Raw genomic sequence first — 22943 nt, 5'->3', positions numbered from 1 at the left:
TCCGTCCGACTGATTTTTCGGGTGATCGACGTACCTGACTTGCAACTAGGAAGAAGAGAAGAAGAGAACAGTCAAGAGGAGAACAGTCAAGAGAAGAAGAGTCAAGAGAAGAAGAGATGAGAGATAAAGACAAGATGAGAGATGAATGTGAAACCGATCGGACGCCTGGGGAAATAAAGAAAGGAGAGCGATAACTAGGACCAGACGTCCGTGACAGTCAATCAATCAATCAGCTGATCGGATGGCCTGGATCATCGCGTCTGCCAGTCGAACAAGACAAGCAGATGAAAAAAAAAATTATTATTATTTCGCCGACTCCATAGAAGCTCCCCAAAACGGTCCAGAAGCCGTGAAAGTACGTGGCGATTGCGTTGCTCTTACGCTACCCCGCAGAGCCTAAATGAGTTTGTTATAAAGCATTCGACGAGGAGGCGATGAGAGGAGAGGGGAGATGAGGAGAGGAGAGGATGCCTTGCGTGGAAGCAAGGACCAGGATTTCTCTCATCTGCGATTATTGCCCCAGGTTCCTCGAATCTCAATCCAACTTGCGATCCAGACAAGCCTCATTTTACTCGGAAGCGTCTATTCTTAGTCAACAATGGCCATGGCCAATGCGACTCGCTAGGTTGCAGTAGCGAGCGCAGCATTACGCATGCGTTCTTGGCTTGAACCAGATGGTATTCACTAGACATTAGTTGCCTCCTTGGCTAGTTGATGCTTGTTGAGCTTGTCTTGTACGGAATCCTCGTAGCGTATATCAACCAGTTCATCGTTAGAAGACCCGTCAGCGGGGGAGTACGGAGTACAGAGCAAGGACTGCCGGTTCTCCTTGCAGGGACACATTTCCTCCATGATTCATTATTATAGGTTATTGTCCGTGGGAACGCTCCGTACTCCGAGTAAGTTTGCCGAAAGAAATGACCCCTACGGACCCTGCAGCCTCGTCACAGGACCCGTGATGAGTGACGAGGCTTTCTAACCGACGGCCCTGGCTATCATCCGTAAGAATAATTCGGATCGTACGGAGTAGGAGTACTCCGTACAGAGCAGAATACCCCCTCGTGAAAGGATTTCACCCGGTATCCTGGGCTGATCGTAGCGATCGTGGCGATCGTGGCGATCGGCACATTGAGACCAAATATGAGGTCGTGGAATGAAGCTCACCACTTCTTTCTGAGCTGGAGACTCCATAGGAACCCTGCCAGTAGCTCGCGTTTGATCCATAACCACTGGAGTTCCCCCACGACCACATTCTCAAGGTATCATTATTGAAAGCCATCACCATCGTTTCTTCGAAGATCGTCGCGTCTATCCCTCGGTGGATAAGCTCCCATCATGACGTAAAGAATGCCACCCGTCGAGCGAATAAAACCGATGTATACACCTGCTTATGCCCAACCTTCTAACCGGACGTGCTGTCGATCCCAATGCTGATTCGCGGTCGGAGGTTTTGTTCGCGGTCTCAACCTAATTCCCATACCGTCAGACAACAGGAAAATACTCTGTGAAAAGTGGAAATAAAAGAATTTCCAGTAATTTCCAGTGAACTTAGCTTGCAGCTAGCAATAGCGTAGAGGGAGAGGCAGGTAGGGGGAGAGGTAGAGGTAGGTGGCAGAGTGTAGGATGATAGGAATTGAGGTTTCTGGGAAAGCGAGCAGGCAACAGTCATCACCTGATATTGGGATTGTTTAGTATGCTACGAATAAATTAATAGACGGTAATTAAATTAATATGTACTCGTATCCAGTTTGGCTTTAAACTCATAAATTAATAGATAGCAATGTTGCCTATTCGCACACCTGCTTAAAAACCTCCTCTGTGTGCTGCACGACCTTCTCTGCCGCGCCCTGCGCCCTCGTCGTCTCCAGCTTCTTGTTTGGAGGAAACACCTCGCCGTCCCAGCTCACCCAGTAACACCCACTGCCCCTGGTCCCATCGCTGCCAACAGCGACATCCCCCTCCGTGGCCTCCCCCCCCTCAGCTTTCGGAGGAAACCTCCCACTCGTCGCCGCAAACAAATGCCTCTCTCCGCTCTCCTCGAGGGGCACCATGAACGGCCTTAACAGTGGTGTGAGGATGGCCGACAGCGCGCGTCCAGCCGGCAGTTCGCGCAACACCCCCGTCGCCACGCCAGACGGGTACGCGTGGACAAAGGAGGTGTGCGGGTAGTTTCCCGCCATGCTCTCCAGGAAGAAATCGCCCATCAGACTGGCGTGCCAGCCGCATTTCCTCAGGCTAAACGTGTGCTTCAGACTGAGGTCTGTAAAGTCGAGCGTGCCGGAGCCGCCGGCGCGGACGGAGACCATCGGGTCCAGCACAGACACGACGCGGGAGAGACGGCCGTTGTCGTGAGCGCCGGCGTTCAACAGGGGGAGCAGCTGGGTGATGAACCGCATCCGCGCGTAGTAATGAAGCACGAACTTGCGGTCCAGCCCTTCCGCCGTCTCGTCCCGGCCTTTCAGCGTGATGTACCCGGGCGTCATGAACAGCAGGTTCACTTTTCGCTCTCGGGCCGCAATCTCGCCGCAGACGCTGTCGACGTTCTTGAGAAGGGAGATGTCGCTTTGGAGAAAGGTTGCCTGGGCAGAGGAGTTGATGGCTTTCATCGACGTGATGGCAGCATCGGCCGCCGACTGGCTACGCCCGATGAGGTAGATTTTGGGCGAGGCAGTTTGACGGGCGAAGGCGAGGGCGGTTGAAAGCGCGATGCCGGACGTGCCACCGACTGTGAAGGATGAGTGAGATGCAAGGGCTTGAGAGCAGATTGGACTTACCAAACACCGCGATGAGGCCGGAGGTTAGGGAGAGAGTCGCATTGTGCGCCTGGACGGTCGGGAGGTTCACCATTGCTGCTTCAACTCTTCATCTGAAGAATCCTCGCTGCAGTGGGCCGTGGTGGTCGTGGTGATTTTCTATTCATCTCAGTCGTATTGTACAGTCTAGGCTGGGCCATAAAATGAATCACGTCAGCGAATTAGGGCGAGTATTAGTCTTTATGACCTTTATGGCTAATAGAGATGGATAGATTCTCTATTAAGTACTCTATAATAGTCCCTGCAAGTGTGTTCATTGGCATCAGATAATGGAAATTCAATATTTCCCACACAGCTGAAGTCTGCCTGTGTAGCTGCCTGGCTGACGAGATGTATGAGGTTGCTGAGGTGAGCCACCGACAGGGATATTTGGGTTGCCAGAATTGAGGTGTAAAAAACCTGAGCTACTTTCAAGGCAGTATGCTCGTGTCTGAGAGCATCTCGCCGAACTGATTGCCCTCAATAGGTCAGCTCAGACCAGATGCACGAGGATGAGGCCAACTCCGTGATCTCCAGCAGCTCTGGCGCTCTCGTTTTTATCAAGCGTTACTGAGCGACCAGCTGCGAAGCTTACAAGAAACCGTCAGCGTAGAGGCCGGTTGCTGCTACTCAGGAACCCGCCAACAGTGAGCCTATGGCTGATGTCGCTTTGAATTCATATTCGGCGTTTGATCAGGGGATGTGCCACCTTTGGCAGCTCTGCAGAGCCTCAGGGACAAAGGCAAATCTAAATCAGTCAGCGTGATTACAAAAAAGACAGAATAGGTGGCCACACCGAGACATAATTGATCCCGCGACGGACAGCGCTGCTGATATGGGAGTCAAGACTTGTATCTGCCGTTTAGGGACTTCTTAAAGAAGTATGGGATCCCCGCCATGTGTTTAGGGAGGAGATGATTCGAGGACGACCTAAGATCAATATCAGATACGCCTGGTATTCAGAGATGGATTCAAACTCACATTGTCGCCCAACCGTAGTAAATTTTGATCAAGGGCCAGAGACACCACATAAGCAATAAACGAATAAAAGCGTCCTCTTCAGTCCCGGCATCCTGACATCATTGACATTCGTCCTTATGTCGTCCCCAGTGTTGTTGTTGTCTCTCCTTCTCTTGAGGCCTTCGCTGACCAAGGACTCCTTCGGCGGCCACATTTCCGGGCATTTTTCCAGGCCATACCTGGCTCTCAGCAACTGCAAGTCCTTAAACTATTATATCCTGGACAGTGAGAGCTTCGTTTTTGTCGCTTCTGACAAAGTGCAAGTTTCTAGTCCTGTGTCATCGAGGCGAAAGGCGTTCAGGACGTTCATTGCATGTCCCATATCCACCTAGCATTCCCTCGGTGGCCCTTTTCTTCATTCCAGCTACCAAACTTGCTTTCTCAAATGGTTGGAGATGAAAATGGACGGTTGTTTGATTTCTAGAGCGTTGTTGACAGAGGAAGGAAGGTTTGGGCTGAAACGCGGACTCAAGGATAGTGTTTTAAGGCTTTGAACGGCAAGACAAGAGAAAATAAAGTAGGTAGTTAGTTACTAGATACCTCTCTGATCTTATTCAACAGTTATTTGATTCTTCTGCTTTATTATGATTTTATCTCTCTATGAGGTACTCTGTACTGTCTCTATTCGATCATGGTCACCAGAAGATATATTATTAGTACACGGTAGATGCCTACGGTGTCGGAAATTAAAGACAGGAAATTTGATCATCTACTGTTTATATCTACTGGTCTAGGTTGTTCTATTTATTAATTAGTCTATAAGACGCTGCTTTAACCGCCAGGGCTATAAACTCTCGGGTTCTCTACTCTATACACTACGGAGTAGAGGCATCTTGACAAGGTTACTACTACTGTTAGCTATCATCAACATCAGCTCACCCTTTGCCCTCCAATACCACGGATAATCTCGGAGAATAATTACCCTACATAGCTAGGGCATGCAGTCCTGAGGGAGAGACCCTACGAGTCGAAAAGAAAGCGGAGTAATACTCTGCCATCCCACTGATAGTATCCCTGCTGTCCCCGTATCCTAGTTGCCGTTCCTGCTCTAAGAATTTTGGCTGCAGCTGGTAACTATGTAGTAAGAAGATTAAATGAATACAAGGTATGGAATCCTCTACAAGAGTAGCGTCTAGACTAAAGGAACAGCTGCAATTTCAGTCATTGCCTCTCGTTTCCGTCACCTCCACCTCCCGGGTCATCATGATTCCTATGCCTTCCGACCCTTGTAAGGGGAGGATTCTTTCTTCGCTCGAGTTGCTACCACCCCGCGTACTAACGATGACGGTCCCGAAACCCATGCCATTGCCCTTTCCTTTACCATTGGCTACCGTTGGGCTTTTCCCGTCCCGTAGAGCATCGAAATCATCGCCCCCGTTGGATATGCGCATCTGTCTGCTGCCACGACTCCCCGGTCCGTAGCGGGACCGCGACCCGGCCAGTTTCTGCATCCGGAACGTGTCCCGTCCCCCAGATGTGTACCCTTGGGATTTAGAGCGCGAGGCGTAGGTGTCCAGGAACCGTTTGAACAGCGGCTTGAGCGTGGGGAGGCTGCCAGCAATGATTCCAATATTGGATTCGGCGCTAGAATTGAACGTTAAAGGAAAAGGAAAAGGCAGCAGCAGCGGCAGCAGAAGAAGGAAAAGGAATAATGGATAGTAACATACACAACCCAGATGGTCAGATCAGTGTAATCCCAGAGGAAATCGCCGGTTTGGCCGTAATGCGGAAGAATGGAGAGCTTGACGCACGCAGCAGCGCACGCACTACTGTGGTGAGACAAACCAGAGGTGCTTTCGTTGCTTTGATCACTTACAGTACTCCCAGACTCAAGATACAGGTCAATGATGCCTTGGTACGTCGGTTGACCTGGAGGTGTCTGCGAGTCGAGTGAGCAGGACGCGGCGAAGAAAGAGAATAGAAACCAACCGAAGCATTAAGGCAGGCAGGGTCGCAAAGATGAAGTCGGTGAGAATGTTCAGGGCTGAGTGAGATCAGAATGGACTGAGAGTGTCTTGCATCGTATATCGTTCCACACTCACCGGTGTTCGTATAGCTGAGAGCCAATAGCTCCGTCGTAGTGAAACATTTGGACACAATGCTCGAGTCCCATATGGTCCTGATATCCTTACATTCAAATATGAGGGTCTAAAGCTATTAGAACCCCACAGAATGATTGTTATGCGTTCTTGGAAAGTGAAGGCAATCATACAAAGAAGCAAACCGTGGTATAGATGAACATCAAGACTGTCAAAGGTCAGCTCTCTTCATCGGTGTATCTCAACTCTCGGATCCATTACCCATCACCGTGATGATGAAAATCTTGTATCCTCGCTTGGGAGCAAACCGCAACAAGAAGAAACCAATGGAGATCTTCACGAGCCCGATTGACCACAGATAGATGGCCTGCGTAGCAAAGTTCAGGTGCATGGCTTTGACAGCCGTCTTCTCCACATAGACAGTATGTCGCCCGGCACCGTACTTGACTTCTGGCACGATTATGGCCCACCCGGCGAGGCTCTAGACTTGTCAGTTGTTTCTCTCCTCCCTCTTCCGCCTGGGTGAATGGAGGTTACCAGCAGCATTGTCAAGAGCATTGCCCAGTCCTACGGATCCACTGTCAGCACACTCTCCATCCACTTGAATCTTTCATTCACGTAATTGAAGGTCACTCACGTCGAATCCCACATTGCGAATGACAAAAACTCGGACGTACATACGAGCCACGACCGTGGCCAAGGCACAGCCTGTGACTATGGATGTGGCAACTAGGATGCTGGGCCCACGATTGACGTTAGGTAGACCCTCGCCTCCAGGATGGGAAACTGTCATTTTGAGCGGAGATGAGACAAATGAGAGGGGGAAAGGAAAGAGAGAAGAAAGAGACAGAGAGAGAATTGGGGATAGAGACAAGCCAAGGGGTTAAAGTGAAAAAAAGGAAGAGAGAAAAGAAAGGGGACAGATTATTCCATGATCGTGTCACTGAACAAGGGGACGTAGAGACCGAACACGGCATCCCATCCGTTGTCGGGTTATTGATTCAAGTTCATCAGGGATTGCAAAGCAGGACATTCCGACTGCTGGACAGCATCTACCCAATATTAGAGCCACCATAAGACCAGGAAGGAATGAGACCGCAGCATCTCAATCTCTCCTTTAGCCCAGTCAAAAGCCCGGTGGCCATAGTAAATCAGTTATTATTCGGGAAAGAAGGTCCCCGCCTGAATCTAATTGTGAACAGACAGACAGAAGAATGCGTAAGCGTTTTCTTATCCCATACGGCGAAGGAAAATGAACCTGGTGCTCACTATTACTCCACCCTCTATACGGACTCATGGAGAAAGGTCCGACAGGGATCTCCCTTTGATAAACTTCATCCTGGTGTATTTGAAACCCACTCCGTTGCCAACGCTGCAATTTCATAGGCGCGAGTTGTAGCAGAGGACCAACAAACACCCCGGGTGATCGATGTTATGTTATAGTACGGGGTACTAAGGAGAGCCCGGCATTCGGATCCTTCGAGTCAGACAAGAAAAGGCTTGCCTAGAGGGATGACTCTGGACGGGAGGTACCACTTGACAGAGCGAGAGGGAGGGAGGGAGAGGGAGGAAGGGAGAAAAGGGAGGGAGGGAAGGGGAGGGAAAAAGTCGCTCATATAAATCCCGCTCTTCCCCCTCCCCAAGCTGGATAGTCACCCAACTCAACCCTCCCGTGTCGGTCTCACACAATGGTTGGCTTCAAACCTCTTGTTTGGGGTCTACTGGCCTGTCAGCCTCTGGCTCAGGCGTACCTGAACGCAGAAGACGCTGCTTCTGCGTCAGAGCTCTCTCGTCTGGTTTCGCAAGCCTACAACCAGTCGATCGACAGTCTTTCCAGCAGTAATGGCAGCTGCACCTTGGAGACCGTTCACGTCCGTCGCAACTGGTAAGATACTCTCCTTGGATTTTTTTTCTGTTGCCCGAGGCTGGATAGTCTAACAGGAGGTAGGGATGTCTTCTCGACAGCCGAAAAGAAGGAGTACATCGACGCTGTGCTATGTCTGCAGAGTACCTCACCCAAGACGCCTGCCAGTGTTGCCCCGGGGGTCAAGACACGATATGATGACTTTGTCGCGACGCATATCAACCAGACACTGGAGATCCACTACACGGGGACCTTTTTGATCTGGCACCGCACTTTTGTCTGGGTCTTCGACCAGGCTCTTCGTGAAGAATGTGGCTACAGCGGCGCTTTCCCGTGAGTTGCTAGGGTGATCTCCCTTCCCATGACGGTCTCGGTATTGATATACTTTAGGTACTGGGACTGGCCATCGACCACCGAAAACCTCGAAAAGTCCTCGGTCTTCGACGGAAGTGATACTTCCTTGTCCGGCAACGGCTGGCACATCCCACATGAAGGCGAGATCGTGCTCTCCCTGGGCGACTACGCACCCGTCATCCTGCCGCCTGGTAACGGCGGAGGGTGTGTTGTGTCGGGCCCCTTCGTCAACTACACAATCAACCTGGGACCGGCCGCATTGGCCCTGCCTGGGAACCGGACTCTGGCTGTCGCCAACCCCCTTGACTACAACCCACGCTGCTTCCGCCGTGACTTGACCACGGAGATCATCCGCTCGCTGGCTAACTATACTGCTGTGGTCGACCTTATCACCCAGAACGATGATATCTGGGACTTTGAAATGGTCATGCAAGGTGTTCCTGGTTCCGGGGTCATTGGCGTGCACGGTGGTGGCCATTATTCAATGGGTGGTGACCCCGGCCGCGACCTCTACGTCTCCCCTGGGGACCCGGCCTTTTGGCACCACCACCGCATGATTGACAGGGTATACTGGATCTGGCAGAACCTTGATCCTGCCACCCGTATTACCGCCATCTCCGGCACAGGCACCTTCCTCAATGACCCGGTTTCCGCCAACACCACCCTCGACACAGAGATCAACTACGGCTACGCCGTTCCCGGTCAGTTTGTTATGCGGGATCTGATGAGCACCATAGAGGGAAAGTTCTGTTATATTTATGAGTAGACTTTTGGGTATTGTATAGATGTATAAATATGTGTTCTTGTACACATGTATATATTGCAGTTGCACATTATAATAGCATTTATGAGTTTGGTTATGCATGGAGAATTCGAGGTATGAGTATGCCGATAGCTGACACTTTTCGGTTACATGAGGTCTTTTGCATCAATACGATTGTGATATGGGCCAAAGCACAGTCATTCCTGTACCATCAGTCTTTAAATGTCAATGCCGAGCAATATGAACTCCCTGTTTGTTTGTCAAGAATAATGAACTCCTGTATACCACATTCTCCGTCCCCCTCGGGATGACTCGGAGTCCGCTCTCGATGTCGGCCCGAAGTCACAGGTGTATTACGTGAGCACTGAGCTGAGAAACAAGCCTGCTGGACTTTGCATGTTTTTCTCTATTTGAGCTCCTAAGAACATTAAAAAGTGCCTGACAGGATAAGGAGAGGCCGGCTGGACGTTCCGAATAACCCGTTCCAAAAATGCCGGAGACCTTTATATGTACAACAAAGATTCGGAAGAAGAAAATAACACCCATTATCATGTCCAGTCCCCAACCAAACGGGAAATGCGAAAACACGGATGCTTTGAGCGCCGGAGTGAAGAGATTTGTAGGAGATATTGAAGAACCGTTCTAATACAGCGTAAAAAGAAGAAGAAGAAGAAGAAGATAAGCGGTAACAACGCCCGCCGCTTTGTCGGAAATAGTGCACAGTATACGGATGTCGGGGGGCGGTCGCTATTACCCAACAGCAAGATAATAAAACATGGTTGAGAAGATCGAGGAGTTTAGAAGAGTGCTTTTCTCGTCACCTATAGCAAGAATCAGTCAGTAGAAGAAAAAGGTAGTAAAATACCGGGGTTAACGTACGGTCCAGGCACCTGCGATACCAGCCACGATACCGCCAGAAATCATCATAGGCTTAAGCCCACGAGTGCTCTTGAAGACCATTCCGCTCAGAGCACCGGCAACAATGCTGTTGACCGAATCGTGCTTCCCTCGAGCATAGCCGAGACCGGAATTGAAGCCGTTGTAGACCATCGCGACCACACCCGCCGAGTTCCCGAGGAATGGGCCTCGCCGTGTGATGGAGTTGAGAACGGTGTTCAAGCGAATCTTGGGTGGCGCGCTCGCGGGTGTGCGTCGCAGGCCTTCCGAAAGACCCCAGGCTCCTCCCACCGTCAACGCAGCGATGTATGTGGTTCCAGTTCCGTAACACAGGTCATCAGACCATCCCCTTGACGGCAGCACCGATCGCGACCCGGGAAGCTCGTCAAGATTCGTGTCTTCAAGGCTGAGGTAGTCGAGGGTATCCTGATTCAACCCGGCAAGCGGGTGAAGCTTCGACGGATCGGGAATCGAGGCTTCGGAGAGGAAAGAGGAAACGTCGGGCGCGTTGGCGGCATCCAGAGGCTCAGGTCCCTTGGACTTGCGGCCGCTGAATGAGTCCCAGATCGACATGGTGTAGGAGGGTTGAAGAGGGAAAAAGTTTTCTAAAATACAGAAGAGAAGAGATATTAAAGAATATAGGATCGTCCGGGTCCACCGCTGGCTCGTCGCTGGTCGACTCTAGACGGGGCGAAGACAGGTTGATTGATGACGCTCGAGGCTTCTTGGGAACAAAAACTTCAGTCCCGTGACGGCAAGACTGTTCTAAGTTCTGTTGCGCTTTCCCCTTTCTGGCTGTCCCCGGCTTCGGAGAAAGGGGTGGCCGGCGCTAGGCCTCTTTGGGCCAGCCCACCTGAAAATCCACCAGAGGCGAAATGGAAAGAGGGCAATTGTCGAGACTCTCTGCGGGGAGAGAGAAGAGGATCCGGCTCTGTTGCGCAGCGTATCTGTCCGATGGTCTCGTGGTTCTTCCCGGGACATGTGGATTTTGTGCGACAATGGCATCTAATGTAACCGCTGGCGCCCCAGACGAACGGACGTGGGGGAACATGGAGGAAATCGCCGGGAAGATACAGATCTTGCCCCCAGACCTGCTCCGAGAGATCAGCAAAGGGTCGCTGGTAAGATATGTGAACGAGTGCAATGATGCCCGGTAGGTGTGACCTTCGCAGTGTCACTTTGACAGCGTAGACAAGATCTGACACCTTTCTAGTAAAGTGAGCCAACTATGGCAAAGCTTGTTGATGACATTCTCGACGGCTTCTCTGTCCAATGATCATACGACGGCGGCGTGTAATGCCGTGAGTGCGTTTCTGGATGCTGCATCTGCTTCCGAGAACGAAGAGACACAGCAGCTTGCGTTCTCAGGTCAGACATGGCTCGCTGTCTTCCAGGTCTATCTGGACCGCTTCGAGTACACAAAGCCCAAGCCTATGAGACAAGTACTGATTTCCTTGGTGACAATTCTGGCTAAAAATCAGGACTCACAGGAGAAGAACGCTCTCCGGTCCCGAATTGGGGATGCGGTCTTGCCTGGTGTTATCCTGAGCGAACAGCGGTCCCGCCTCAAGGGCTCACTGGTTTCTCTAGATGTTTTTATCCGCAAGACAGCTGTCACAGTATCTGACCTGGTTGACATGACTGCAACTTGGCTTCTGAATAACTATGAGCGATTCTTGGCCTTGTGCGTGGACGACTGCAAAGCCCTGTCGATTACACCTGCGCAATTTGCCCAGGCCGATATGCAGAATCAGGAGTATGTAGCGTCGCTGAGAGAGATCGCCGCCAAAGTCTTTGTCTTGAGCCTCCTGAAGCAAGTTCAAAACAAGGAACTTGCCTCTGTATCGGGTTCTGTGTTGGCTACCTTTGTGGAGAGGATGAAATATGAACTTGAGTCCCAGCAGGTATCTCCTGAAGAATCGCAGCAATGGTCAGCAATTTGGGCTGCTCCGTTCAAACATATTTCCCTTCGAAATCTAGATAATCTAGAGACAATAGCCAACAATGTGTTCGAGCCGTTGTTTACCGCAGACCCTTCTGGGTTCAAAGTGTTCATCAACCAGCTGCCTGTGAAGAGCCTACTCGCCGGTGATATGACCGACGCGCCACTAGCCGAATACATGGTTCTTTTTGCGGCTCTACAAGTCGGGAAGAAGCTTGGACTTGTCCATGAAGACCGTGCGTGTTTACTCTGAAAACGCCATTTTTTCAAGCGCTGATTGCTCATCATATTCTAGATTACTTTACAAATTCTGCGTCTAAGAAGACCGCAGATGAGGTTGTGGTTCTGAACAGCGAGATTATCGGTCAATTTCTTCTTCACCGCGAGTCTAGCATTCGTATTGCGACTCTCGCTCTTCTGATTACTACTTTCTCAACAACGAAGCCTGTCAGCGCCGCTGCAATGCGTGTTATCATGAAGGGCCTGCCAAGTATGCATGCGGAGTCTGATGCGTATTCAAGAGGCGAAGTGGTCAGTCTGACGCGCAAACTCATTGTTCGACTCAAGAGTGGTGTCACAGACGATCAAAAGTCAACCCTGGCAACCACGACCGATTCGACTCAGCAAGCCAAGACGGACTCGAACTCTCTGTATTTCCAGAGGAGCGATACAGCGACAAGAGCTTATCTTGGAGCGTACATTGATTTCCTGAAGGCAGACCTGCAGTCAACTGCTTCCTACCAGCGCCATATCACCGCTCTCAAAGCATTGGGCCTCGTCCTTGAGTCTGGTCTTGACACTCGTGTTGTTAGAACGCAATCTGCAAAGCCAGATCCTGCCCAAGTCAAATGGAAACTCCACATGGAGGTAGTCGACTCCAGTTTGCTTCGATTGCTGGTGGACCTGCTTCTTGACCCATTCGAAGAAGTGCGAGCAACGTCACTGAACATCATTAAACTGTTTCCCCGCGATATTCTATTGACTGGACTGGCAAGTTCCGCGGAATCGAAACCCAACGTTGGGGTACATTTGATTGATGCTCTTTCAAGAGCAGAGCAACTAGCAAGCAATACTAGCAGAGCAGATCATGCAGATACTGTGGCTCGCCTTTACCACCTTTTGTTCTCTGTGGCCGCCACAGGACAGGCTACTGCCACTAGTAGGCAGTGGTGGGAAACCAAGATTGGCATTGTCGACGCAATTTTGAAAAAGTTGGAGGAGAAATTGTCTCTTCCCGGCGGGCTCTTTAGCTCCGCCATGCGCAATGCGCCCCTCCATGGCTATGTCTCTGCTTTGAGGTTTGTACTTCCTGCTAGAATGTTGACATCTCGCTCTAATTCATCCCTCTCTTCAGGTACATCATCCTGACACCTAAATTTTACCAACTCATCTCAGATGAACCTGGCAAAGATTTTGGGCCTTGGAGAACCATTCACACGAGAATTTCAAAGATATGTGACCAGATATGGCTAGAGGTCAGACCAGTACTATGCATAGATTCGCCTGAAGGTCATACGGATGAGCCAGCAGAGGATATGGATGTTGGACCTAAAGATATCCTCTCCTACTCGTGGCGTGCCCTGCGAGAATCAAGGTATGTAGTCCTGTCTTTTTTCATGTTCTTTTGAGTTTTCATGTTACTAAATCCGCAAAAGTCTGCTTCTTCATTCTACTCTTGCAAACACAACATATGGCCCCCGTGGGGACGACGGTCTCAAACGAGCCGATTACGAAAAAATAGGCACAGCAAGCTTCATTCAGTTGGCAGAGCTTCGCCACCGAGGTGCATTCACAACTGTGTCTCAAACATTTGCTACCTGTTGCCAGCGATGTAGCCAGTCCAATGACCCAAGCATCTCCTCCCTGCCCCAGGGATGGTATCAAGTCAGTTTCTTATGCACTTCCTTCCCGTTGATTAATCCTGACTTGCTGTAGGAGGCAAAGAAAATCATTTTTGAGACGGCTTCAAAGCTTACTCGCCGTTCAGCTGGTATCCCTGCTCTTGTGACTGGAGTCCTGTCCTCGACACTTCGGGGACCTTTGTTCCAACAGGTCATTACGGAACTCCTCGAAATCACCGGCCTGCTAGCAGAACAGTCAGAAACAACCCAGGATATGGAATTGCCCCAGGTGCATGCGATGAACTGTCTCAAGGACATCTTCACAAACAACAAACTTGGTCCTCGTACTGAAGCATATGTCATGCCAGCCCTCACGCTATCTGCAGAACGTATGGGTTCGCCTATGTAAGTTTTTGCGTTCTTCTCGTTTCCGATAGTATCGATCGTTGACATTTCCCAGCTGGAATTTACGTAACTCTGGCTTGATGCTTTTCCGCGCTCTCCTGACAAGAATGTATCGTGATATCCCTGGAGCTCGTTTGGGTTTCGGTGGTGAGTCGGGCTCGGAACCGGGTGCTAGAGTGTCATTCCATAAGTACCCTGGCCTCATGCAGCTTGTGTCCGACCTCCTCGCTCCGGAGGGGTTGAACAAGGTCATTGAGGCAGGCAGCATCGACATGGTCACCGAGAGAGTTTTCCCTGCCCTCGAACTTGTTGGCGAGAAGATTCCAATGCTCTCTGACAACGACGATACGACCCTTCGTGACCTGGTACTGCATTGGATTAACAGCCCCGTCTGGGGAATCAGGGAGCATGCAGCTCGTGTATACGCTTCTCTGCTCAATCGTTCAGATATCCTCCAGGAACTGCAGAAGTTGATCGATTTCGAGAGCCAACAAACCTCACAAAATCTTCTTCACGGCAAAGCTATGTGCATTAGATATGCTTTGCGACGCTTCCAATACACTCCGCAACCGTATTGGAATGGTAAGTGCCCCATCATGCTGTATTCAATAGTTGCGTCTAACAAAGTCTAGGACATATCGATGAGATTGTCTCTCTTCTTCGGCGAGCGTTTTCTCTTTTGTTCCCTTCTTCTCGTTCGCCGTTTGTGGCCAGTGCTCTGATGGAGACGCTGAATGACACGGTGGAACAAAGTGTCCGGAATGGCCAAGAAGGTACCAATTGCTCCAGCAGGCTTTTGTCGAGTCATATCTCTGACTAACTTTGATAGGTCGAATGGCTACTTTTCTCGAGGAGGTATTTGAGAATCATGATCTCTACGATATTTTGGATTATCTCCTGAATACAAACGAGCCGTCTTGGAAATCTTCGAGCACAACCCGTGCTAGCTCATTACTCCGAAGAACACTCGCATGGGCTGCTGTTCTTAAAATGATGTTGCGTGGTAGAGAGTCGGACTTGACTCTATTCCTCCAAGCCCTTTCGTCTTTTGATCCCAATGCTGCGCGATGGATACTGGAGGAGCTGGACGGGCTTTTCGGAGAAAAAGAAGCCTACAGGGTGAACCTGCTCAACATTTACACCTCGATTCTTTTGGGAGATCACTTGGAGATCGTCAGAACGAGTGCCACTGCAAATCTAGCATCGATACTTGAGCGCCTTCTTGATTATCGCCACGACAATCTGAAAGGGATCAACCTTCCCTGGGATGCTCTGAGCGAGCGATTCCGGTCAGCAGAAGAAACCGAAAATTGGAATCGAGAAATGAGTGATGCAGGACTGCGGCTTCAGGGCTGCTTACTGGCAGTCAAGGCGAGCTTGAGCCAGTGGCAGGCGCTGCCTGACTTTGGATCAGCGCTCCGCAGCTGGACAACAAAGCTGCGATTTGCTCTTCAGGAAGAAACCGTGAGTGATACGCACTTCAAGTCAAGGAATATAGAGTTGACTCTTTCTAGGAATTTACAACCAGGCTGGCAGCCGTCAAGTCTCTAGGCACCTTTGGACGGATTCTACGCCCTCTCGGTAGCCCAGCTCGGACCGACCCTGTATTCCTCGACGTCTACTTGATCCTGTACGACATGTTGAACGATGACGACGAAGAACTCCGCGATATCTCCGCCGCTACCGCTTCGTGGGCGTTGTCTTATTCAAGCGTTTCGCCTTCCAAGGCCGTGGCTCTGGCACCCTTGAATGCTAGTGGCCTTCTTGCCGAGTTTATCGCAAGGAGCTATTCAGACTCGCCGCTGCTTTCTCAACGGATCTTCAACTACGCCTGCGGACAAGGACCCAGAATTAGCGACTGTTCTGGTGCACCAAAACTGGTTCCAGTATCCGATCTCTTCTCGGAGCTGCGAAAGGAGAGCACAGTGCTGTTCGTGGAGGAAAAACAAAACCTCTTCATTGACGACGTTCGGGAACTCGGCCTGTGGTCTCAAAAGCTCAGCATCCTGACGGAAAGCTCCTACCAGGAAGGGCTCGTGAAGAGCCTCTCACAGTGGGTATCTGATGGACTGGGCTATATTGCCGACTTGAGTACCGAGGAAACAGGGAAGGATGGCCTGTTAGGCTGGGCCTCCAAGCCTGAAACTTTCACTCTTGGCTTGAGAGTGTTTAGCCTGGCTACTGCCTTCACGTCAGACAGTTTTGCTGGGCGGCAGTATCTGGGTCAAGATCGGGAGGTTCTTCGTCGTCGCCTCCAGACACTCCAAGAGACTGGGCAGGCAGCATACCTTCATCACGAATGGCTTTCAATGATCCAAAAAGCATTAGAATAAGTGTATAGAGAAAAGTACTATGGTTAACTAAATAAAGAGTATTATTTACTTAATGTGCAGTACATTTCAGTCATTCTAAGCCAGTAACAAAGAATCCTGTACACTAAACCTACCACTCTCTATATTGAGCGTCTTGGAAGCAGCACAACTCCCCTTAATCAATTCAGAGATCTCTTTATTCACTGCGACAGATTCTCCATCCTGAAACCACTCTTTCACCTCAATCATGTCATGTCTTTGCCAGTTGTTCACTAAATGACTATTAAGAGTCAGCTCTCCTCCCTCGGCCAGTACCTCATTGCTGCTGCCATCCCATCCGATTCTGACCTCATCTCTCGACACCACAATGCAGGGAAATCTGGCGATCGTGGTTGTCCTCGGCGTCATGCTCATCCTCTTGGGAGTCTGCTTTTTCCTCCTCCGCTGTTGGAATATGTATCTCTCCCAGCGAACAACACCAGCTCGCTCACGGCAGACACCAGGGCCCGGCGCAGGAAACACCTTTGCAGACGGCAGCTGGCTGGAGATGCAGCCCGTTCGAGTGCGCACAAGACGGTCGCGGTCAGTCACTACCACTTCCAGACCGACTGAGGTTCCGCCACGGAAGAAAGGAAACCTACACGTTACGATCGACGAGCGACCGAAGCTCGACGAATGGTCCAGCGCGGCGGCCAATACTCCAGCACAGCCAGCAGAGACCCCCCAGCAGGATGCTTGGGCGGCGTCAGCGTCAATTCCTGCCAATCCGCCCTCGCCTGTGAACATGAAGCCTGACTCGCCGGCGATCCCGGCAGGGAACTGGGAAAGCGTAGGAGCGCCTGCAGATCCGGTTGAGCCTTCCCAGGCGACTGAGCCTCCCAACAACACTACCACAGACGAGTGGACATGGGCGGGAGTGCAGCTGGAGAACAACCCAAGCGGCCAAGACAACCAGGACAACCAGGACAACCAGAATAGCAAGAATAACCAGGACAACAGTGCAACCGCTGGCGAGACGATCGACTGGGGGAAAGACTCGGGGGTAGGGGCAGCGCCAGCAGCAACAGAATGGTAGATGGGTTCACGCCAACTTACGGCTGTCGCTACTCTGTACTGAGCCACTACCAGGTACTAGATAGTTAGGTAGTAGGTAGTCTGCTATTCATTCTACAGGGTTGCTCAGGAGGAGTTGAACGATTAGTAGTATAGTAGATCCGCATATCCGACAGGATTTCCGTATATCCGTAGCCGTCAATGAAACCATTCCTGATCCGGCTAGCCCAGCAACTAGTCCAAGCACGGCCTAGAGCATACATTACGTCAGCGCAGTGACGTACCGAATCAACGAATCCCCCGCCGTCTCCGACCGCTGCGTGGGACAAGCTCGGCCCCGTCCCAACCTCGCTGCCTTGCAGGGTCTCTGTCAGTGCCTGCTGTGGGTTGTAGCTGGGCTTAGACTGTCTTGTCGATAACCGTGGCTCGTCTCTGGAGTCGTCTTTGTGTTTTCTAATCCCTTTCCCCCCCCAGGCCGCTTTGATTTCGGGCCGCCAGCCTCCATGTGGAACGACGAGGATAACAACCCGTACGGGGCGTTCGATCATCACGAGCCGCATTTGTCGGATTCGTTGCACTCCGCTGCGATCTCTCCACGTAAGTAATTCATGGCGGTTGGCAGGGAGGAGGAGGAGGAGGTTGCGTCCGTGGGTACTGTACTGGTTGGCTGCTGACGAGGTGCTCTCTTTTTTGTTGGTGTCTGACAGCACCCTACGACCGCGAATCCACCCCGCCGTCGAGTCGATCGTCGAACCAAGCACCGCCGGATTATATCTCTCACCAGGGGGGGTTAAGCGATGAGGATGAGGATGAGGATGATGGGGAGTATGGTGCGCAGCAAGGCGGGCACGGATACCCGCGGAAGAGCGTCTACGATAGCCGCATCGAACAGATTCTCTACGAGAACCAGGATATGCCGATTCTGATCACCGATGCGGGCAAAAACCATGAGGGTGGTGGCAGCTTTATTGTCTATACGATTCGGACAGGGGTATGCGAACCAGCGAAGGAAAAAAAAAATATGAAATACTATGAAGACTAACTGGGGGTTCCTGATATAGGATCTTGAGGTCCGCCGACGGTATTCGGAGTTTGCGTCGCTTCGGCAGACGCTGGTTAATCTGCACCCTACGCTTGTTATCCCGCCCATTCCAGAGAAGCACACCATGGCGGACTATGCTGCTAAGCCGACCAAGGCCAAAGAGGATATCGCCATCATTGAGCTACGGAAACGGATGCTCGCGGTCTTTCTGAACCGCTGTCGCCGAATGAAGGAGGTCCGCGAAGACGGCGTGTGGTGGAGGTTTCTAGACCCCAATGTTAGCTGGGTATGGTTCATCCGCACATGCTTCTCGTCGAGCCTAAAAACCCATCAAACTAATCCCGGTGTTTAGAGTGAGGTTCTGCATTCGCATCCCGCCTCGTCTATCCCTAAAAACAACCTGAAAGCCCCGCCGCTTGACCCTGCGAACCCAACCCCCGCCCACTCTTGGCTTCCAGTGCCTTCTACCTCGGCAAAGCTCAAGTCCACCGGCGGTGTTGCCCCGGCCTCGCCCACCGATCAGTCGAACAGCCCTCCGATGAGTGCCGTGGGGGCACCAGCACTAACGCGGTTCCCTCCAGAATCGCGACCATTGAGCGAAAAGGATCTGGACCCTTACTTTATCAACTTTGAAGCATCCACCCGTGAGCTGGAGCTCCTCCTGCAGGGAAACATCGAAAAGGTCAATCGGCGGACGCTATCCCATCTCTCTGCCCTCTCTGCCGATCTGATGGAACTGGGGGCCCGTTATAATGGCTTCTCGCTTTCAGAGCAGTCACCCACCGTGGCTGCTGCGATTGAACGCGTCGGGCAGGCGGCAGACACCTCATATATCGAGACTGAAGAGCTCTCCTCAGCACTAGGCGCCAGCTTCGCCGAGCCCATGAGAGAGAGCGCGCAGTTTGCCAGCATTGTCCGCAGCGTGCTCAAATACCGAGTGCTTAAACGAGTCCAAGAGGAAATGACACGCGATGAACTCTCCAAGAAAAAGACCTTGCTAGAATCGCTGGAGAAGAGTGAGCTGGAAGCCAAACGCATCGAGCAGTATCTCAACCGCACCTCGCCTCCTTCAGCTTCCTCCATGCCCCGTCGCTCCTTGTCCACCTCTTCAAGAGCAAGCAGTGGCGGCGACAATGAGGCCGCAGCGCGTCCCGGCAGCGCAGAGGACACTGCATCCATTGACTCAGACTTCCCGCCCACTCATGGAGAATCGATTGCCGCGCCTGCCCCCGCCTCTTCGCAACGACGGATCGAAAGCCTTGCCGGGTCGGGCTCTTCTCACCGCAAGACATCGAGTGGCACCTTTGTTGCGAATAAGATCTTCGGCCGTATCAGCCATGCGGTGCATGGCTTCGTGGACGTCGATCCCGAACGGACACGGCGCGATCAGATCGGTAAAACCAAGGAAAGCTTGGTACAGGTGAGACTACCCCGCTCTCCTTGCTGCAGCCTGCAGTGAACTGGAGGAGGAGGAGAATGAACACTGATATATTTGTACGCAGTTGGAGCAAGCTCTCGAGGTGTCTGAAAAAGACGTCAAAGACGCGAGCGCAGGGGTTTTACAAGACCTAAAGCGATTTCAAAAGGATAAGGAAGCAGATCTACGTCGATACATGGTATGTGAAGACTCCCTGTGCACATAGAATCTTCCCAGAGAAACATCACGCTTACTTAGTCCCTTCTGCAGGTTGCATATGCTCGCTGCCACCTTGACTGGGCACGGAAGAATCTGGAGACATGGACAGAAGCGAAGGACGAGGTGGATAAGATCGTCGTTCGCTAGAAAAGTTTGCCCGTGCCTCCCTGTTCTTGCACTTTTGAGATGTCTCGACGAAGAGTACCCGGCGCTGGTGGAGTTTTTTCTCTGTCTGCTTGAGCTGTTTGCTATGCTTATTCTCAACGTCCTCAATGGCCAGAACTAACCTGTGCAATGTTTTCGGGCCACAATCCCGCAGTTCCCCTATAATGTAGAATCAATTCAGTTCTTTTTTGGACCCATGAGTGGGAACAGAATGGCATTGTCTAGTGGGGGTTCCAATTTAGGCACTGGACCGTAGGCAAAGGCAATAACAATTCAGGAGAACCACAATCCTTCCCTGACGATCACTCGTTCCCATGAAGACGCATCCGCCATCCTTCGATCTCTTTTCATCTATTGATTTCTCCTAGAGGAATGGGCGTTTTTTTTTTCTCCTAGTGACTTGATCGGATAACACGACATCACCGCAGATCGCAGAAGCCTCATGGTGGAGCCGCTGAAGCAAGGGAGCTTCTTCTGCCATGGCGTTTGCAGCCACCATCGCAACTTGGTCTGTGAAGATCTACTGGATGATAGAGTTGTTCCTGTTGACTGACTATCACAGTCGTGCCCTAGTCGCTACGTCCGGGGATTTGCATGGTCAGATCACTGCAAAATGACACCATCGCAGAATGCCCCTCGCATGACCACGAGCCTCGACAGACCATTTCCACGCCATCGTTTCGAAGGAACTCAGACTCAGTATATCTATAATGTCCTCGTAGACTTGGGGGAGCAATACGCTGATCGCTTTCACGATTCCAACGTGCGGAATAACTGTCTAAATAGTCCTCACAGTGGTGGTGAAAGGTTCGACCACCCTTGCGTTCCAGGGTCAGCAGCAATAAACATTGTCTCTGAAGACAGGAACGAGGGATTGAAATGATTGGAAAGATATTGCCTCTCTCTTATTTTGGGAGTTCTCGTGCAGCTGCAGTCATCTTCAGGCAATCTTAACGCATCCGGACATCAGTACTTCTGCTCTCGACAAGAGCCAAAATAAAACAGTGAAATTGGCAAGATCCTTTCAACATCACAACAAGCTCGCCATTGGCTTATTTTCCGCCTTGCATTCCAACGGCATCTCGAGAGGCATGTGAGTGACGTCTGTCGAGCCTGGCTTGGCTATTATTCCATGCGCTTTCGAGGAGAACATCCTACTTCGCTCCACCGATCGACTACTCCATTCGATTCGTTTTTCTGAAAACAATGGTTCTGTTACTCCATGGGGGAAAAGATAATGAAGGACCATGGCCATTTATCAGCGATGTACGCGCCTCTTTCTCCCCAGGGACAGGAGCCCCTGTCGGGATCATTCTGGTCGCCTCGCTTTGCCTCGAACCCGAAATTCCGTCACTATCGCCGCGTTATCAAAATGCTTCTTGCTGTGGCTTTGCTCTCCTACGTCGCTATCACCGTCGGCCTAGGTATTCCGCATCGAGGGCCGAATGCCGCCTCCTCATTCCCGGCCACCCACGCCACCAACCTTCAGACCCATGACCCCAGCATCATTAAACACGGGGATACCTACTATCTCTACGCTGTGGGGGAACATATCAGTATCTTCAACGCCCCAACCCTTGATGGCCCGTGGACCCAATCGGGTACTGTCCTGAAGGATCTCAGCGTCATCCCGAAGGGCGATAGAGAAAAGCCCTGGGCCCCGATGGTGTTAGAGCATGACGGGAAATTCTACTGCTACTACAGTGTCAGTGAAGCCGGATGTCGCGACAGCGCCATTGGCGTTGCCACCTCCGATTCACCCGGTGCCGGCTCCTGGGTCGATCACGGAATCATTGTTCAGTCCGGGACAGGGGACGGATCGGGATCATATCCATTCAACACCTCCAACACCATTGATCCCGCTGCCTTCATTGATGGGAGTGGACAGGCGTATCTGACCTTTGGCAGCTACTGGACTGGGATCTGGGAGGTGCCTCTGAACCCCGACCTCCTCACGGCAGACGTCTCAAGCGCAAATTCCCGCCATCTAGCTTATGAACCTGTCGCGATTGACAACGGAGGGGATAATCCAAATCCACTGTGTCGAGATGGCTCCCACCCGGAGGAAGGGAGTTTCATGAGCTACCACGAGCCATGGTATTATCTTTGGTTTAGTCACGGAAAATGCTGTGATCTGGACCCAAACGCTTTACCGGCTGCAGGGCAAGAGTGCGTTGTCTTCTTCTTCTTCTTCTTTTCCTTCTTCTTCTTTTCTACTCCTTTCTAGCGCTGATTTTGAAATAGGTATAGTATTCGGGTTGGGAGATCGAATAGCCCCCAGGGTCCGTTCGTGGATCAGAACGGAGACAATCTGGTCGACGGCGGTGGTCTCGTGGTGTACGGATCAAATGGAGACGTCTACGCTCCTGGTGGGCAAGGCGTGCTGGCAGACAGCGACTCAGATATCCTCTATTACCATTACCGTGAGTTTCGCCCTTCTATCTTGCTAGTTTGGGGGCTTCGGTCCTAATTTTTCAATTTTCAGTGAACAAGAGTGTCGGGTACAACTTCAATGTAAGATCATCGCTCCCATGATTGTTTGGTTTCTAGGGGATATCAAAACTAATATACATATATCTCTTCAGGACGCAAAACTGGGCTATAATCCTCTTCAATACGTAGATGGCTGGCCTGTGGCAATGTGATCAAGGATCACTGGTTGACTTGATGATGACTATATACAATCGCTTCGTTCATCGTATATATGGGCGGGTGGGGGTCTTTTGTGGTGCATAGAGCAGCCTTGGTTTATTTTGGTTCGATGATATAGAGCTTCATTTCTACATTTACAAATATAGATACCATGGGAAGACATAGT

The 22943-nt window shown here is 51.2% G+C and overlaps 8 protein-coding genes across 8 annotated transcripts; 4 read left to right on the top strand and 4 right to left on the bottom strand.

The window, feature by feature from the left end:
* Positions 1-1462: 1462 nt before the first annotated feature.
* Positions 1463-2847, bottom strand: ASPZODRAFT_142044 (hypothetical protein; the record flags this gene model as incomplete). Its single annotated transcript, XM_022724811.1, has 3 exons — positions 1463-1696; positions 1800-2725; positions 2775-2847. The coding sequence occupies 3 exons, from the start codon at positions 2845-2847 to the stop codon at positions 1463-1465; spliced, it is 1233 nt and encodes a 410-aa protein (XP_022581812.1).
* Positions 2848-4969: 2122 nt separating this feature from the next.
* On the bottom strand, positions 4970-6644 carry ASPZODRAFT_65422 (hypothetical protein; the record flags this gene model as incomplete). Its single annotated transcript, XM_022729305.1, has 8 exons — positions 4970-5396; positions 5480-5578; positions 5629-5691; positions 5742-5796; positions 5855-5960; positions 6120-6332; positions 6389-6418; positions 6489-6644. 8 exons carry the CDS (start codon positions 6642-6644, stop codon positions 4970-4972), a joined length of 1149 nt encoding a protein of 382 aa, XP_022581811.1.
* Positions 6645-7539: 895 nt separating this feature from the next.
* On the top strand, positions 7540-8835 carry ASPZODRAFT_65185 (hypothetical protein; the record flags this gene model as incomplete). The annotated part of the gene is made up of 3 exons (XM_022729284.1): positions 7540-7736; positions 7800-8048; positions 8106-8835. 3 exons carry the CDS (start codon positions 7540-7542, stop codon positions 8833-8835), a joined length of 1176 nt encoding a protein of 391 aa, XP_022581810.1.
* A 794-nt stretch (positions 8836-9629) lies between these two features.
* Positions 9630-10302, bottom strand: ASPZODRAFT_15978 (hypothetical protein; the record flags this gene model as incomplete). The annotated part of the gene is made up of 2 exons (XM_022726427.1): positions 9630-9653; positions 9712-10302. 2 exons carry the CDS (start codon positions 10300-10302, stop codon positions 9630-9632), a joined length of 615 nt encoding a protein of 204 aa, XP_022581809.1.
* A 476-nt stretch (positions 10303-10778) lies between these two features.
* Positions 10779-16250, top strand: ASPZODRAFT_65750 (hypothetical protein; the record flags this gene model as incomplete). The annotated part of the gene is made up of 10 exons (XM_022729327.1): positions 10779-10882; positions 10943-11907; positions 11967-12969; positions 13026-13265; positions 13327-13555; positions 13607-13917; positions 13973-14499; positions 14550-14690; positions 14747-15381; positions 15432-16250. 10 exons carry the CDS (start codon positions 10779-10781, stop codon positions 16248-16250), a joined length of 4974 nt encoding a protein of 1657 aa, XP_022581808.1.
* A 1086-nt stretch (positions 16251-17336) lies between these two features.
* ASPZODRAFT_1935733 (hypothetical protein) lies at positions 17337-18145 on the bottom strand. Its single transcript, XM_022727389.1, has one exon. It carries the CDS (start codon positions 17840-17842, stop codon positions 17369-17371), a length of 474 nt encoding a protein of 157 aa, XP_022581807.1. The 5' UTR covers positions 17843-18145; the 3' UTR covers positions 17337-17368.
* On the top strand, positions 17772-20287 carry ASPZODRAFT_132284 (hypothetical protein). Its single transcript, XM_022722979.1, has 5 exons — positions 17772-18273; positions 18344-18610; positions 18677-19744; positions 19827-19940; positions 20012-20287. Exons 1-5 carry the CDS (start codon positions 18196-18198, stop codon positions 20105-20107), a joined length of 1623 nt encoding a protein of 540 aa, XP_022581806.1. The 5' UTR covers positions 17772-18195; the 3' UTR covers positions 20108-20287.
* Positions 20288-21178: 891 nt separating this feature from the next.
* Positions 21179-22942, top strand: ASPZODRAFT_1937166 (hypothetical protein). Its single transcript, XM_022727393.1, has 3 exons — positions 21179-22294; positions 22370-22639; positions 22711-22942. The coding sequence occupies exons 1-2, from the start codon at positions 21348-21350 to the stop codon at positions 22593-22595; spliced, it is 1173 nt and encodes a 390-aa protein (XP_022581805.1). The 5' UTR covers positions 21179-21347; the 3' UTR covers positions 22596-22639; positions 22711-22942.
* The last annotated feature ends 1 nt before the right edge of the window (position 22943 follows it).

Source organism: Penicilliopsis zonata, assembly GCF_001890105.1.
Source record: "Penicilliopsis zonata CBS 506.65 unplaced genomic scaffold ASPZOscaffold_6, whole genome shotgun sequence".
Taxonomy (NCBI): domain Eukaryota; kingdom Fungi; phylum Ascomycota; class Eurotiomycetes; order Eurotiales; family Aspergillaceae; genus Penicilliopsis; species Penicilliopsis zonata.
This window is presented reverse-complemented; position numbering and strand designations above follow the sequence as displayed.